This window comes from Chrysoperla carnea, chromosome X, assembly GCF_905475395.1.
Source record: "Chrysoperla carnea chromosome X, inChrCarn1.1, whole genome shotgun sequence".
NCBI lineage: Eukaryota > Metazoa > Arthropoda > Insecta > Neuroptera > Chrysopidae > Chrysoperla > Chrysoperla carnea.
In genome coordinates, this window is record NC_058342.1 from 13,211,273 (window position 1) to 13,230,496 (window position 19,224).

At 30.1% G+C, this 19,224-nt stretch overlaps 1 protein-coding gene and 1 long non-coding RNA gene across 2 annotated transcripts; one reads left to right on the forward strand and one right to left on the reverse strand.

Annotated features, from left to right (window-relative positions):
- Positions 1-447: 447 nt before the first annotated feature.
- Positions 448-6,544, forward strand: LOC123302940. Its single transcript, XM_044886034.1, has 2 exons — positions 448-760; positions 6,144-6,544. Exons 1-2 carry the CDS (start codon positions 448-450, stop codon positions 6,524-6,526), a joined length of 696 nt encoding a protein of 231 aa, XP_044741969.1. The 3' UTR covers positions 6,527-6,544.
- A 3,228-nt stretch (positions 6,545-9,772) lies between these two features.
- LOC123302423 lies at positions 9,773-15,819 on the reverse strand. Its single transcript, XR_006535504.1, has 4 exons — positions 15,750-15,819; positions 14,477-14,542; positions 14,204-14,281; positions 9,773-9,802 (listed from the first exon to the last, which is right to left on the reverse strand). It is a non-coding gene; the product is annotated as an uncharacterized LOC123302423 (long non-coding RNA).
- Between the last annotated feature and the right edge of the window lie 3,405 nt (positions 15,820-19,224).

A 19,224-nucleotide genomic window follows, 5' to 3' on the forward strand; every position in this document is an offset into this window, starting at 1 on the left:
ATGACAGTGTACATGTGTTCACCGGGTGTTTGTGCAAGAAATTTATTTGTTGTTCATTATGAAAGAATAATGGTGTCTGAAAAAGACTTCCTCGTAATTGACGAATACTATAATAATATATATTCAAGAATATATATATATATACACACGCACTGACCAGTATATTTCGGAACGATTCACCAGTATGGCGTGGGTTTATGACGTCATCCACACTGGCCAGTATACTGGTGAATGTTACGGAACACACCCAAAATAAAACACGAGGTGGCGTTCTACTTTACTAGCCTATATTGAATGTAAATAAATTTGAATTTAGCAAGCTTTGAAAATTAGTTATTTAAACAACGAAATTTCATTATAAAATTATTTGTCAAGTTCAACCGTAAATATATTTTTTTTGTTCATGTTTTTATTTTCAACAAAATTATTTTTTAAATTATTTACATAATGGAAGATTTTTCTAACGGAAAGTCCAAAAAATTAAAACGTCATATACATATATATAAACTGGAACCTAGTCCAAGTGAAATACGTCGTGATTTTCTAGTAAATCAATTATTAACAACAGCCGAACAATTCCTCGAACGGGAAAAATTAATTCATGCAATTAAACAAATTGATAGTCAACATAATACAATGCTAAGATTAGAAATTGCTCAAGAACGTGCTCGCCATCAAGTTTCTGAGATTTATAAGAAGATCAGATCAATTGATGAGAATCGCATTTTAAAAAATGAATCCAATGCAGGCTTAAGTGATGGTAGTATAATTCAATATCAATATGTATTGAACGTTGCAGCAAATCAGGTATTTTTGTTTTTTTTGATATGTTGTTTGAAATGTAGAGGCATTAATAAATCGAAGTTTTCAACTTCGGCAGACGACCAGACCATGCCGAAAATTAAAAAAACATTGAAAATTTTGTCCATTTTTTCTAGTTACACAATTTAATGTAGTAAACCGTTAGAGATAGAACAAAAGTTTAAATGACGAAAATGTTTCTCATAAAAAAATAAACAACTTTTATTTGGAACATTTTTTCGTAACATCAATGGTTTTCGAAAATTTCAAAATTTTTGTACAAGTTTTTTCTTTAATTTTTTTTGTTATTCCAGAATGCCATAAGACCATTATTTGAAGCTACCTCGAAATTTTCAACTTCCAATCTTTTACAGTTTTAGAGAAAACGGACATAAAAATTTTGTCCTACTTTGCGACTTCGCGAGTAAAGAGGGATGTTTACGAAAAAATGTTTCAAACAAAAGTTTTTTATTTGTTTATAAAGAACATTTTTTATATTTAAACTTTTATTCTATCTCTAACGGTTTATAAGATGAAATTTAGCGTAAAATTGTGTAACTAGAAAAAATTGACAAAATTTGAAAAGCTGTATCTCCGAAAGTATCGGTTCTATAAAAACCGGCTTGATTTCAAATTGTTGCAAATTTAATTTTCTTTAGAAATAAATTCCACCATCGAAAACCAGCCCTTCCAAGTCAAAATATCCAAAAACTGAGATTAGGTCTAAGTTTTCGAAGTTTTTCTTCTTTTTCGGCATGATCAGGTCGTTTACTGAGGTCGAAAACTTGGATTTAACATTTCCTTTACATTGCAAACAACATATCATAAAAATAAACATACCTGATTTGATGTAACGTTCACCATCTTTTCATGTTTCATTTGATTTTATCATAAAAAAATTTGCGTTTTAACTTGTTGAGGGGAAAGTTAGAAACCCAGTATTTCTGAGCTAGAAAATTTATAAAATGAAAATAAGATCCTATTTAAACTCCGATATCAATGGGCCTATTTGAATTAGATAAGTCTTGTAAAATCTTAGTTAAAAATTCAGCGTATAATTAACCATTAAACCAGATATCTGAGTGTTAAACATTTATAGTTTCATTTTATAGATGTTATTCATCAGATACGTTGAGTTTCTAAATTCCTACATTATGATGCCACGGCATCAGGCACGTGCGCAGTAACCATTCAAAGGGGAAGGTTCAAATTTTTTTTGGGTTATAAAGTTAATAAAAATATTTTATTATGTCAAAATGGAATTATTCAGTTGCTATTTTTGAAGAAGTCAATTATGCGAGATTCTGAAAACAACTTTTCCAAATCTCGGTGGGAATCGATCTCTATAGATAGCGCAATGTATACTGAGCGAAGCTAAACCGTTTAGCCGATCTTCAAACATGGTCGATCTAAGGTATGTTTTGAGATGACGCAAAGTTTAAAAGAGCGTTCATTCCAGACATTTGAAAACGCATCTTCATTGCAAATATCGAGTACTTTAGATATCATGGCAAAATTGAAGAGTACGCTTCAAAAAGTTGAGCGCAAGAGTTTTCATCAAAATTTTTCATTTTTTAAGATAAAGACAAGCAAAATTTCACAAAATATTGCGGTGATTCAAAAATCGATGCTGTAAATGTGTCAGAAACAAATCGATGCAGGGTATATAGATATTCTGATCCGGAAATAATAACTGAATCAGTTTGTACATTCGAGAGTTGAGCCTGTTTTGTCATAAGCCTTGGCTTACTCACTGTTTCGTCTCAGCGGACATGCGTTTCGTAAAGGGCTACATTTATAGCACTATAGTGTTAGTGCAAATTTTCATTTAGAGATTCTCAATGGGGAGAGGAGGGATTCTAAAATTTCCCACACCTCGTGCGCAACAACCTGTATCCTACTAATTTTTAATCCTTTTGTAGTATTTTGATATAACCTTCCAAACATTCTTAAGGTATTTCTAACAACTTGCAACAAAAAATGTTTTTTCGCGTAAAGTTCCAAATATGCCGTTTTCAATCTCAAAAAACTGTAAAAATTTGAGGCAATAATTTTGAAAAAAAAAAAAAAAAAAAAAAGAAAATAAACAAAATTTAAGGATACTTAGAACCTACATAGGATATAATTTACCGTTTAATTAAAAAAACAAAAAAAAAAAAACAAACAAACATTATTTTTTGACGAATATTTAGTCCAAATAGAATCCAAAACTGAATTGTTCAAGCGGAAACATTTCCCAGCAGGGGGGTCTACTGGCATCCCGGGAAATAACTTCCACAGAAAAATAATAATATTTTTTCAAATATTAAGTCTGAATGAAAACTTAAGGCGTTTAGATTGCTGGCCAAATTTGTTTTTATTGATAAATTTAGTGGCCTCAAATTTTCTTAAATTTAAGCAGTTTAGTCTTAATCTTTCATGTTGAATAATGTGAATAATCCTGTATATGTCGAAGGGTTTAGATAACGATTTTTAAAGTAAAAGTCAATAATTTAACCCAAATCTTTTACGGACCTAAACCTAAAATCGCCATTGATTCACAAGGAGCTCATTAAATTTATTTCAAATGAATTATGGGTTACAACAGCATGAGGATAATTTTGGAAAATCGATCATACTAACAGAAAGACAGTCGGTGAGACAAAATGTGGTTCAAACTTAAAACTATTGAATCACAGCCAATTTTGAAAACTTCGAGAATTTACTTATTGAACGTTTTATATTGAAGTCACTCCAGAGTGATAAGCCTATAACCAAATTTTCAATGAGTTATTGAAATTTACGAGACAAAGATTACTTTTTAACGAATATTTTGCCAAATCCAAAAGTGAATTCTACAAGCGTCAACATATTCCGACAAGAAGGGCACTTGCACCCCCCCCCCTTCTGGGAAAGAAAATACACAGAAAAACAAAAATATATTTTTTTAAATTAAGTCACCGTTTGAATAAAAACTTAAGGCGTTTGGATTGCTGACCAAATTTGTTTATCACCATATTGATAAATTTAGTGTCCTCCTATACTCTGTTTCTACGAACGTTGAGCATGCGCATATGGCGCTTAGCCTTGCGTTCCCACCTTTTTTGGCCGATTTCACGTCTTGACACATTGTAACATGCTAAATGCACGGTTGAATATTACATGTTCAACCTGGAACAGTTTAACCAATTTTTATTGCCTCGTACACCGTTGGGTAAAACGGGGTGGTTCGAGCAATGTAAGCTGGGTATTCGACAATGGATTCATTTAAAGCCGCAGTACTTGCTTTATTTGTCTTCAATATCTCCCTTGTGGAAATAAATTCAGAAAAAGAATATGTGAAGTAAAACTATCTCTGAAAAAGTCTGAAAATATCAAATAAATTATTAATCAATCATTTAATGTCAGAAAATGGTAATAGATTGAGATTCTTTCGGAAGAAATATTTTGAGTTCCCCTTGAAGACTTTTTCAGAAGAGATTTTATGAAAATTTAGTTAGCAAAATAAAGTAAGAATAAGACTTTTTCTGAGATTTTCAGAATTAATCATTATATTTAAAACATTCAAATTTTCGAAAAATTAAATACTGTAGGTGTGTACTAAACTTTGCGCGATTACTTAATAGCAAAAGTGTTGACAATATCATCAAAATTCATATCGCGGAGAATGTTGCTTTCCAAACTGAGAAGCATGAGATTCGACTAGCGTTCTTGATTCATTGACATTCGTAATCTGTTCTTTATAATCTTCAGTTTTGAAAATGATCTTTCCCCATTGCAATTAGTAACCATCATCGATAAATAAATACGAAATGCCACTTCTGCATTACAAAAAGTAGATTGCAGATTATTTTGCAAAATTATCCGATAGAGAAAAGTTTCATCTGATTCACCATTTTTCTTTTCGTACTGTTTTGCAAATGTGGTGAAGTGAATCAATTCATCAACTAAATTCAAGTCTATGTTATCAGGGTAATGATGTACAAGATTTTTGGCGTTTAATTAACTCCAACTACACTAGACAACCTTTTTTTAACAACTACACTAGAAACCCTTTCTTAGTTTCTATCGAATTTGGGATCAACTAAAAATCATACCAATAATTTTTTTAGTTTATCCGAATTGGTGGGGGCCTTGCTGGACCGGTACTTAATTTGGCGCTGCGCTAAGATATTGTACTACAATAAAAGCTTACATTTATTTTTATTTATACACGGAATTGTATCCAGAAATAGTTTGAAAAGCTTTCACTCGAATTTTGAGAAATTTTCCTAAAAACAAGTGAAAACAAACAATTGACTGAGTTATATGTTGAAATACCATGTATAGACAGTGTTGATTACTCTGTCATATTACACATACATACATGTAACGTATATATAGCCATAACATACATACTATACAATTTGCGCTCTCACGGGTAAACAGTGATATTTACAAAAAATTTTTCAAACAAAAGTTGTTTATTTTTTTATATGAAACATTTTCTCTAACGGTTTACAAGATCGGTCTCACGGATCCAAGACCCAATTGACCCGAGTTATGGTGATGACAGACGGACTGACGACAGACAGACAGACACACGGAAATGGACTAATGAAGTGATTTTATGAACACCTATATCAACATTTTTTATGTAGCATCAATATCTTTAAGCAAACTTGGGACTAAATTTAATATACTATGTATATTTCATATACATGGTATAATAAATGAATTAAAATTATATTTTCTAAGATAATTATTCAAAACTTTGAAAATCAGTATTCTATGAACTTTGGTTACGAATATCTTTTAAATGCTTACAGTAGTCTATTAAATAAAAGAGATCATTTTTGTAAATCAGTTAATTTTCGAGAAAAATATGTGTTGAGATTGGCTGTATGTTCAATTAATATTAAGATTTTAATTTTTTGGGATTGAAGTAAATGTAGAAAACTTTGATGAAGAGGACTTTTCTATTAATATTAAGAGCTCATATTTGGAGATAATTTTCTAGAGGTGAATAGCAATCAATTTTTCGGTATCGGAAGTAAAAAAAATATTTGATTCACCTTAGTTTAATCCTGGTGGCGCCCATGCAACTATTATTCAGAGAATTAAATTTTTTCTCGTTTTAAAATATTGCGTGCTCCCTTACGTCGTTAGAAATACCTTAAGGTATGATTCAGTTCATAGGAAATGAAATTTGAGTTCTGTGAAGTTAATGTATAATTTGAAACGGATTTAAAACTTTGGAAACCTTTATTAACCTTATTTAACCTTTTATTTGCCATTATCACGTCTGTACGTACAATGGTTAATTATAAATGAGTATATATATTGGGTGTTTAAATAATTAAATATTTGGTTGTTATATTTAGTTTCAGATAAATCTGGAAGCGATTTCGCAACATTCAACACAAAATCTACACTTTCTTCAAAATTTACGGGATGTTCAAAATGTTTGCAAAAAAATAAATATAAAATGAAAAATGAGAAATATATATTTTTGGACGATCGATCGACGAGCTTAACAACGTCAGTATCTCCACCTCGATTGAAACGTAGCAAAAAATTGGATATTTCATGTACCAAAACTAATTACGCAAGTAATCAATTCACGGATTCATTTGTTGAAAGTAGTGTTGGCAAATTAAAATTGAATAATAATTATATGTGGGATAATTTAATTCCAAATATCAAGTACTTTTTCAACCGTTGCATGAAAGTGATTCGATGTCTTATTGGTTTCAACAAATTATGACGACTAGGTTTATTACAACGCCCGAAAAGATTTCTAAATGATTTGATCATTTTTTGTCAGGTCCTAATTTTATATAAAATTATTAGTTTTGTTTTCTTTTTTACAAAATTCCAAGCTTACTTCGTTACAGTTTTTGTATAATTTATTGTATTGCCTCAATGTATTATTTTGTTAATATATATCTAAAGATTTTGATTGATTTAATTTTTTTTTAATCCGAAAACACCGCAGAACGTATAAGATCAATTACTTTCGGACACATTTTGACACATCCGGCTATTAATCAAACATTCTCTTCGTTAAATTAGAACAAGCTGGGAATTTTTAGATTAAAAAAAATTAACCCGTTCGATTTTTCAAATTTCGATATTTAGAAAAAAACAGTAGTTTCTAAAAAAAAATACTTGGGGAAAATCGGAGTATAAGAAGTTATTTAAAACAAGTAGAAAAAAACAATTGAGTTAATTGTTGAAATATCCGATATAGAAAGTGTTGAATGTCAGTGTTTGCAGTATTTTTAATATATTAGAATAGTTGATTTAAAACAATTATGGCGGCCTTCCGGCTGAATCTTATTTGGTTTTCGAAAATTTTGTTTATTTTTTCATAAGGAACATTATTTTTAAACTTTTCTTCTATCTCTAACGGTTTACAAGATAGGTCCTACGGACCCAAGATCCAATTGACGTATGTCGCTAAGTTTAGTTCCAGGTTTGCAACGCTTAAAAATATTGATGCTGCCAACAAAATTTTGGTATAGGTGTTCATAAAATTACTTAATTAGTCCATTTTCGGTTGTCCGTCTGTATACTCGATAACTCAAAAACCAAAAGAGATATTGAGTTGAAATTTTTATAGCGTGCTTTCCGTCTGTGAAAAGCGAAAAAAGATATCAAGCTGAAATTGCGTACGAAGGGGAATTTACAGTGTTCTCATGACGTAAAAAGTGAGGTCGAGTTCGTAAATGAGCAGAATAAAAAACGTTCCTTATTAAAAAATAAAGAACTTTTGTTTGAAACATTTTTTCGTAACTGTCACTGTTTACCCACGAGGGCGCAAATTAAGTAAGGCACGTATTGTATTTGTGTGTAAGAGGAATGGTTACCTGTCTTTACTTATATGACGTAAAAAAATAAACGATTGCGTAATGAACACTGTCTATATATTGTATTTCAACAATTAACTCAATCAATTGTTTGTTTTTCACTTGTTTTATGTTACGCTTTGAAAATTTCAGCTTGAAATCTCTTTTCGATTTTGATCTATCGTGTTGGCAGACAACCGGAAATGGACTAATTAGTTGATTTTATGAACACCTATTCAAAAAATTTGTGCATAGCATCAATATTTTTAGGCGTTTCAAACTTGGGTCATAACTTTAGTACTAGACCTTGATATATATTACATATATAGAGGGTATAAAAATCCGGAAGGGAGTAAAAAACCGATTTGTCTAAAAAAAAAAGACAGAAAAATCATTTTACTAAAAAGAAATCAAAAAGTAGGAGGTTGTAGAGCTAAACGTCTCTCGTTTTGCGTCGGGTTTAAAAATAAAAAACTTACTGTTTCAACAACACACAATAGATGTAATACTTTGAATATAATTACGATTATATCATTAAGCATTTGATGTAGTCTTGGGCAATTTAGTTCACTTACTTGTTGAATTAGTTCGTTTTTTCCTTTATACAAAAACTAGCTTGATACCCGCCCGCTATCCTGAATTTAAAAATAAAGACTAGTAAGGACCATCGTGTTATAGTCTTCACCTAACTTACTCTCAGTTATCATTCCTCCATAATAATTGAAATAGGGGTAGGGATTGTTTTATAGAGGTGAAATAAATGTACATTTTTCAATTTTTTAGTGTAAAATAATCATAGTTCATTCAGTGTATCAGACAAGATGGCCATGAATTTGTATTTCACTTACCATTTTTACATAAATTTTTAATTTATGGTTCAAGATGTGACTCATAGTTGGTGCAGTAAAATTTAAGAGTTATTCAGTTATTATATATTATCAGTTATTTCTGATTAAATTTAATTTGTTTTTTTAAATATATCTTTATAAATTATACCTCATGTATTATTCTGATGTATCGTTATATTATTGTCTAGTTTTATTCAAATCCATTCAGTAGTTTTTGCGTGAAAGCGCAACAAACAACGTTACTTTCACATTTATAATATAAATAGAGATGTTTAGGTTACACATTTATGAAAAAATTAGAAAATAGAAAATTATCATTAAATTTCTCAGGATGCAGGGGCGCCAGGACAATTTTGGATAAAAGGCTTGATTTTTTTGAAAATGTAAAGTTGGATTAAATATAATTAAATTCTGAACATTTTATTGGGGGTTGTCGGATTATTTAAATAAATAAATGACTCCAAAAATAGGCATAATTGACATGGGTCTTATGGGAAAACGGTAGATGGATGATATGTTTTCATAGATTCCTCCAAAAATAGTCGGTGGAAATTAAATGAAAAAAAAAACTATTTAAAGTTAAAACCTTAATAAGATATTGAAAACAAAAAAAAAACCCGTTGTGCCTGACTAAATAAAAATTTTTCGATGTTTGGACTAATTTTCAAAATATCGAAAATTTAGTTTAATTACTTAACTTTCGATATTTCGAAAACCAAAGCAGACATCGAAAAATTGTATTCTTATTTTTCGTCTACATTCATGAAGTTACAACAAAATTCATTATGAAAGTTGAAAACAAGGTACAAATAATTTCAACTACAATATCTAAACTTGCCCATTGGCGCTCGTACTACCTTAAATAAAAAAACTGTATTATTTGAAAGTCACTAATGTAGTAAATTATAACAAAATTAAGTCTGTTAGGTTATATTATTCTACGGTCTGTACAAAGAACTGACTAACTAAAAACGAAATCATCGATGAAATAGTTCGTTCGCAAATTACACAAGCCTGATTCGATGAGTTGGCGTGAAGTCAAAATCGTGAAGTGATTTACGTTAGAAAATTGATGATTCAATTTTTTAACCATTTTATTTTCGTTAAACAGTTTAATTAATCGGGATTAGAAAATTATAAATTATATTTGCAAATATATTTTATTTAATTAGACAAAATTATTTGATACATTTTTGAATTTGAATAAAACTAATAATTTTCCCTTCTTCTTGAACTATAAATTTAGAAATTTATTTGTACTGGAGAATATTGTTGGTGCAAGTTTTGGTTTGAATATGATGGATATCCAGAATATGATACGTATGATGGCGAAACGTATGGTGACTGTAAAATAAAAAAATAAAGAAAGGCTTAGAATATTCTTATCATAAAAAGCAGTAGCTTAGAGTAATTGAGTATGGTAACCCAAAAATGTATTGCATTATTCTTTAACGATATTATTCGCTTTTTGTGGTTGGTAGCCATAGATATATAACATATAGATAGAGGATCTATATGTCGTGAAACAGTGTGAGTGGCTGGGAACTAATAAAAACCATTCAATGCATATGCTATATGTTCTAGTCAGTGATTTGATGGCGCTAGTATATTTCTATAATATATCACAAATGTAACTTCAAATTCTGACCAATTTCAATACATGGGATCCTCTATCTAAAAATTTATGGCGTAAAACAGCGCCTCAGTGTGAGTGACTGGAAACTAAAGAAAACCATTCAACGCATATGTTATCTGTTCTAGTCAGTCATTTGGTGGCGCTAGTATATATCTCAAACATATCACAAATTCACTGCTATAAAGTAAAATTCGTCCATTGCTATATTCCTTATATATGGGAAAATTGCATAGTATTCCTCAGAGTAGATGTCAGGTTGGTGAGTTTAACACTATGGAGGATGTACTCAAATTTCTGGATACAAGCGACCTTGAGGCCTCACAGGATTAATATCAGTTATGCGTTTTTAGTCGTGATTCTAAAATTACTTCAAAAGAGTGGTCTCTGAGAATAGGTGATATTGTAGTCAAATCTAAACCGGTTTGTTTAGTTACTTGAGAACAATTTGGAGGGGAGCTGATCCGACAGTTTTGCTTAGACTGTATAAGGCTGTCGTAAGGTCTAGAATGGAGGACGGAGGCTTTCTTTTTCATCCTCATTCAACGTAAACACTAAAAAAGCTAACAGTCATCCAGAATAAGGCCTTGAGGTTAGCTATGGGATACAGACAATCTACTCCTGTTAACATTATGTTGGCAGAGTCTAAGGAACCTCCTATTTACCTCAGATTTCAATATCTTTGCATGAATTTCTTGACTGGAATATTATCTTTCGATGAACATCCTATAATAACTATGCTTGATAAGCTAGTTGCAAATGGGATAATCCTAAATTTGTTTCTCATGGTCCAAGGTCGTTGATTCTATCAGCATGTGAAGATATTATCCCTATTCAACACTACATATTGTCTTCAGATAAGCCCTGGTGTTACACATGGGTATGATTCATTGTGGTTTGTTCCTGATGTCGATTTGGACATAGGAATCAGTTTGCAGGAAGATAGGGATCCAAATAGGAAATTTGAAGCACTATTCAGGCAAGATTTGAGAAGATCCAATTGTTGGTTCACTGATTGGTCTAACATTCCTGATCGGGAGTTTGTAGGTTTTGCAACGTTAGATGTATCGACTGGGTTAGTTGGAAAGCACCGTACAGTTAAATATGCCTCTATCTTTACAGCTGAAGCTATGGCTATATCTAGTACTCTGGAAAAATTCTTTCAGATTAATGCAAACGATTTCTGTATTTTTAGTGATTCTAGTTGTGTACTCACTTCTCTTAAAAATTACTTCCAATCAGAGAAACAAAAACCAATTAAACAAATCATTAAAGATCAGCTTTATAAACTTAGTTTGTTAAATAAAAAGGTTAAATTTTATTGGATTTACACACTTACAGGAATTAAATATAACGAAGCAGTTGATAAAGCAGCTAAAGAAAGTGCTGCTTTATAACACACAAATGTATCGATTCACAAATACTAATTCCAGCCTCTGATCTGAAAGCCATTTGGAAGGTTAAAATTAAAAATAAATTTAACCTCTGGTGCAAGAACATGGGTAAAGAAAAAGGAAAAAAATACTTCAGTAAGTACTGGTCAGAAGGCGTAGCTCCGTGGTTTAAAAATTTTAAATTTCGAAGAAAGTCAATAGTTTCTCTAAATAGATTAAGAAGTGAGCATACCTCTCTAGCGAGTAGTTTATTTAGATTCAACATTGTAAATTCAGATCAGTGTCCTTGTGGTGAGGAAATTGAGGACCTAAACCACGTTTTTTGGCAGTGTAAATTGTATGAAAAAGCTAGAGAATCTCTAATTAGTGATCTCATAAAAGTTAAATTCTTTCCACCTCACAATATCGAATCCTTTCTAAGTGAAATGAATCCTAGCGCTGTAATTCCTATCGCTAAGTTTATTAATTCAATTGATGTAAATATCTTATATTAAGTATATTATTATTATTTTGTTTTCTATAATGTATATATAAAAGTAAATGCCTTTCACGTGATTTTTCACGTAATTGAATAGTTCAAATTTAGTGCGTAAGAAAAATTATAACTCTGTTTTTTCCCGAGAGGCAGCGTAGGATATAAGAATTTTGTGTTCCATGTATTAACGGCAGAGTGAGCTATTAGCTCAAGCCACTTATATTTAAAAAAAAAAAAAACACAAATTCAACTTCAAATTCAGATCAACTCCAATCCATGGATAGTCTATCTATATGCTATATATATATATATCTATCTATGTTGGAAGCAAATACACATAAATATCAGATTCAAATTCATTTATGTAAGTACATCAACAACTGGTCTGTATGATTACAGTGATTGCAGATTCTGTGTGAAAGATATCTATAAAATCGCTGTTGCCAAATTTAAAACTTTCGAAATAAATAATTAAAAAAAAAACACTTTCGGCCAGTTTTTTTAATTAATAAAAGAAAAATTTGTTTTGTTTATATTTCGTTTTAGAGATAAATGAAAAGTTAAAATTTTGTTTTGGTGGCGAGTGGCAAAGGAGCCACTTGCCACCGGCGCAACAGAAATTGAGGCGCAAGAAATAAAGTAGAGACAAGAATCATGTAAAAGGCGCTAATTAAGTTACAATATTATAAGTATTATAATTTAAAGAAAAAAATGCTATACAGAACTCTCCGAAATCCGAAATAACTTTTTGTATAAAATTATAAACATATAAAAAAAGTAAAAGAGATAGAGTCTTGTATGTTATATATGTGTGTTGGTATATCTATCTATCTATAGAAGATGTTCGATTTACATCTAGGTATATAACTATGACGAGTATGACAGAGTACATGTGTTAAGCAATGCATCCAAGTAAGAGGTATTATAGGTGTCATATGAAATAATATATAAGCTATACGACAGATCTTCTGTTTTGTGAATGCAGAGAGTGGGGGTAAACACATGTATATAATACCTCTCACCAGATGCATTGCTTAACGCATGTATTCTGTCATACTCGTGATAGTTATATGCCTAGATGTAAATCGAACATCGTGTATAGGTACACATTAATATACTCGGTAACAAGTTTTTATTAAAAAAAAAAAATTATTTCGTAATTCTGGTTTTGCTATTTAAATTTCGATTCAGTAAAAATATTTATTGGCTCCAAAGTTACTGCGAAATAAAGGGCGCTTTTGTAAATTTATTGTAAATGTTTATACACTTCGCTTTCATTAAAAATGGGAATGAAATTACTCTTTAAACTTATTATGGTATATTTCAGAATAACTTTGGGCTTAATAAAAATGTTAAATGAAATTTCGGAAATTTATAATCATTCTGGCTCGTAGTTTAATTAACGGGCACTGGTTTAACTACAAGTTAGTTTTTTTATGGCTGAAGGCATCAAAGCTAAAAAGACCTTCACCTCTGCTTAATACACCAATACCTTTTATTTAAAATACGACAGATTGAATTGATTCATGACAGCGAGATAAAATTATCTTATAATTTTGCGAGATGACGTAACTACATAATTATTTTTGAAAAATTTTGTTTTGCCCGATTTCTGCGTTTCTGCAGAGATGTTAAATACTATCTGCATACGAATTTTCATCAAAATCCTTAGAGCAGATTCCGATACATATAAGGCGCAATCTAAATATTTTCCACCGGCTCTATGTACCCTCATTACGGCCCTGATTTTATCACATTCTCTCATTTCCTTCATAATGATACCAATAGGTTTCAAAATAATCTTCTTGAAATTTGATTAAAGAAGATTACAAAGCTTCATTTAAAATATAAATGAAGTTTAAAATATAATAATAATAATGGGGTTTAACCTCCGTTTTTTCAGATATCTATCTGTAACAGAGGCCACCCCCATCATAATTTTTAATCTTTATTTTATTTTAAACTACATTCATATATACAGTTAACTTTATGATGTGGGTGGATTTGATTACTTCGTTGTTGTCCAAGTGACGACAGTGTGATCCATTTACGCCTCATTAATTATAATTTTAATTGATTAGACTGCCGCTGCCTGGATTCTAATCCACAACCTCCCAGTCAGTAAACAAAAGAGTAAAGTCGATTGCGCTTTAATACGTACGGCCACTGAGCCAAACGAAGTTTCAAATATAAATGCCTTAATAATTTTGAGGGAGGATCGAATCTTTTTAGAGTATATTTACCGATATAACTGCAGGATATCCCAAGCTGCTTACAGTATTCACGCTGTTAATGACATTTGGATATCCAATTTACGAGCTCTGAAAATGAAATAAAAAATTGAACTCAGTTTGCGGTTTCATTTTGTTTATGCACATGTATAAGTAGTAAGGGGGCAGCATATTTTTACTACTACTTCTGTGGTATTTGTGCCTTTCACAATATATCACTTAAGGCTAAAATGAAACTTGAAACTAGAGTTGTTCAAAATTATTTAAAAAAAGTTTTGTTTTTACCTGATAATAAGGTGAAACTAATGAATTTTGTAAACCGCTGTCTCGTAAGTAAGTTAATGGTTGAGCCTGCAATAAAAAACTTAAAAATACATAATTTATTATTTATAATATGTAATACGTTGTAATTATTTTCTGTAATGTTTGAAAATTACTTTAAGGGCTGCTTGAATATAAAGTGTTTTAATTTGCCCTTTTTTTATGAGGTTTTTACACGCAGGGCCCCATCTAGCTATTTAGCCGCTCCGGTCAAAAATAATGTTTGTTGTCTTTAACACTTATACCATATACAAGTGGCTTTTTTAAGATGACATATGCTTGAAACTCGATAAATAAATTTAATCGAGGAAAATGCTTCAAACGAAAAATATTAGTTTCAAAGGGACGCATATTATACCGGCATCGAATTCGATCTAAGTTTTCAAGTTCAATTAAAACCTCACTCTAATTCATAACTGACTAATATTAGATGAACGCTTTAAATAAGAAAGTTGTTCCTTAAAAATATGCAAACATTTTTTTGTTAACTGAATATTTTAGACAGTAATTGATAGCAAAAATCTAGCTTTTTGTTCGTTTGTTCATTCAATTTGAACAAAAATGGTCTTTATAGAAAAACAAATCCCTTTTATTGGACTTATTGGAAATTTTTTTTTTGAAGAGTGCTTAGATTTCGCAGAAACAATTATACGAAATAACAATTTTGATAACAAAACACAATTTTGGCTAAAAGTTTTCAATATTTTTGCTTAAACTGTACGGTTTATGGAAAAAGCATTTTTCGCTTGAAGCATTTTTATCGATAAAAGTTATTTTTCTGTTTACAGGATATATGAATAATTTGTACAATTTCACTTAAATACATAGATTCCGCAGGTGTTTTATTGTTTTTATAAATTATAATGAATTTTTCCACACAATCTTGGTTTTCGGAATATCCCTGATTTTATTGAGTCTCGATAAGAGATTCCTTTAGATACATCATATTTAAGAAATTTGCCGCTTACATTTTTGTCGCTCCGGGCGGTTGCTATATATAAGTCTGTGTGAAAGAGATCTATTGCCAACTTTGAAATTTTAAATAATATTTGAATATTTTATTTAGCAATAGGCAAAAAATTTGAATCTACGCTTTAAAGAATTTATTAAAGCGATATTTAAATTTTATAAAATTATTAAAAATTTTAACTATTTTTGTTTAAACGTAGGTAGGTAAATCTTATAATTAAAAATGTTTCCAAAGTTTGCAAAAAAAAGATCAAAACTTTCTACTTACCAAAGCGAAAACATTCAAGCTGGCTACCAAGAGAACAATGACTGATTTGAATGCCATTTTTGAATTAAGAATTTTATTATTGCTGATTTTATGATATGTTGCTCCCCTTGCTCTTTCTGTTAGAGCTTTTGCGGTCTGGCTGCCGGAAGTGGTTGCGTTTAGTACTGCGCAGCCTAAATGTACAGGTCATAATACTAAATTTTAAAAGAATTTTATTATGTCTGTAATTTTAATATTATGTTATTTAAGTATACAAAAACCTACAATTAATTTGCCAGACGGTAATTCGGTTGCTAAACCTTGGAAAAAAGCGAAAAAGTTATGAAAAAGAAATGACATTTGTTAAATATATATCTTATTTTATGTTTTTTTTCAAGTGTGGTAAATGGCTATGGTCGTTTAGGCGTTAGCATTTGGTAATTATTTTAGTGATTACTAGTTCTGAGTTCGAATCCAGCAGCAGTCACCAATTTTTGTTTTTTTTTTTTTTTTTAAATTTATTATCTTTTTACTATTGAATTTTTTTTAAATTTTTTTAATTTCTGTTATATTGAAAGTTTCTCATTTTATTTTTTGATAACTCTGTACGGCTTTAATTACGAGCTAAATTTTTAAGGCCATTCACTTGAAATCGTGATATAATATTAATATATATATATATATTTAATTAATAATAATAATAATAACAATAAAAATCGACCCATTGTTCTTTCTTTAAAAAATCACTGTGTCCCATTTTTGAACGCAAAGGATAAAAACTACTAAACTCAACCAACTCCTCTATTGAACAAATTCAACCTAATAATTAAAACTTCGTAACTAAAACGATACAGAGTTATCACAAAATAAAATATGAAACGTTCAATACAATAAAAATTAAATAAATTAAAAAATTTAAAGAATTTCATAAGATAATAAATTGAAAAAAAAAAAATGGTGACTACTGTTGGATTCGAACTCGGAACTAGTAATCACTAAAATAATTACCAAATGCTAACGCCTAAACGACCACAGCCATTTACCACACTTGAAAAAAAACATAAAATAAGATATATATTTAACAAATGTCATTTATTTTTCATAACTTTTTCGCTTTTTTCAAGGTTTAGCAACCGAATTACCGTCTGGCAAATTAATTTTAGGTTTTTGTATACTTAAATAACATAATATTAAAATTACAGACATAATAAAATTCTTTTAAAATTTAGTATTATGACCTGTACATTTAGGCTGCGCAGTACTAAACGCAACCACTTCCGGCAGCCAGATCGCCCAAGCTCTAACAGAAAGAGCAAGGGGAACACCATATCATAAATTCAGCAATAATAAAATTCTTTTTTTGCCGACGTTGCGAGCTCCTGTACCATTATGTTTCTATTACTTTAGTATAATTTTGAATAAAATTTTCTTCTTTTTATATCAAAAATGTACGTGATATTTCTACAAAAAGAAGTATTTTTAAAAAAAAATAAGTTTAAGTCAAAATTCATTGTCAGGTGTATCTATCATATATTATCAAACATCAGAAAAAGTTAGAGATGTAACAGCTTACATAGTTAATTGCATGAATATTCTGGATATACTAAAATTTATTGAGATACTCAAAATAAAGAATTTTAATTTGCCATTACCATAAATTACAGATTTCTGTAAAAGCAGTCATTTGACATTACCATAAATTACAGATTTCTTTAAAAATAGTCATTATAAAATATTTCACGGCCATTTTTTCTGATATACTCAATGGATAATTACGACTATTATAAATTTAAAAAAATAGAAAACCATACATATATTTTACCTGTGTAAAATAATCCTTACCATTATTTAGAGTGTTATAGTAAAGGGGATAAGCGAGAGCAATTTTTATCAATTTTTACTATTAAATCCAGCGAAGCGCGTGGGTATCACTCTAGTATATAATAATTTGTGACTCAATTAGTGTTTTAAAGGTAATAGAAAACGTTGACGATAAAAGGAAATCAGCAATCATTCTACAAATTAGAAATGAACTATACTCAAAATATGAAAATCACATTAAAATAAATCTACTTTGAACACCTGGCCATGCGGGTATTACAGGCAACGAGTTAGCAGATAATGCCGCTAAGAACACCCACTTAATTGACGATAAATATGAATCAGTGCCATCTAACGATGTATACTCATATATCATACATACGAAGTCTAGATCAAATATGGAACAATGAAACAAACAATAAATTAGGAGAAATAAGAGCTACAACTGAACATTGGACAACCTCTTAACAAAATGAAAGAAAAAATGAAATTACATTGACTAGACTACGAAACGGCCATACAAAACCAAGTCATTCGCATTTAATAAATCATACACGACCACCAATATGTGAAACATTCCAAAAATCTAAACCGTAATAACAGTTAAACACCTTCTAATCTATTGTAGAAAATATAACCAAGAACGACAAGCAGCTCAACCTCCAAACACTCTACAAAAAATACTAACTGATGATACAATTACAATAAAAAACTATTCTATTTCTTAAACCAATCCAAGCTGTAAAATAAGTTATAATGACTTATTTAACAGATTGAATAGCTACGAATAAATACATAATTTTAAATCCATCCTGTGTATATAACCTTGCAGTTGACACAGTATAATAAAAACTAGCCGTACCGTTCAGCGTGCTCTGGAGGTCAGCCTATAGGCCGTCCCAAAAAGACATTTAATGACTCATCAATGAAAACGAAGAGACAAAGAGTAGTAGATCTGTGGGAAACTCGATCTGAAAGAAAACTAATTACAACTGGAGAATTAGCCACCAGAAAGGAAGGGCATCGGGCAAAAAATAAAACTTGTTCTGAACAAAGTAGGCAGTTAACTCCGTACGAAGTGTTAATATATAAAGGCACACATACACTAATTCTCACTCACCTCCGTTAACTTGGCCACCCAACTTCATTTTTCGAAACATTTGTTTATGAAAATTGATTCACAATCTTTAGGGGAGTTAAAGTGTGCAAATAAATCGTTTGAGAGTTAATAGTTTCTCTAGAAAAACGATTTTAATTTTTCATGTAAAGTTGGCCCCCATTTATTTATTTCCTGTAAAAATGATTTTATTCATCAAATACGATATTAGCGATTTTTTAACCTCCCATCTATCCCCAGGTAAGGATACACAAAATTTCTCGGACCCCATCCTCTTATGTAAGATTTTATCTCATTTTTCAGAAGAATAAAATGTTGTTAGAAAAGGATCAGTTACACTAAAACTTACAATTTGACGTAAATCAAAGATTTTTAATTTTTAATAAATAATTTAGGCTATACTCTTTTATTGCTATCAGAATCAGATATAAATTAACATTATATTATTATTTACCGAACCTTTAGATGTTCTGGTTTATTTCTAATCGTTTGAGAGTTAATATATTTACAAGAAAAACAGTATTGTAATGTTGTTTGTGTAATGCTGGCGATTTTCAA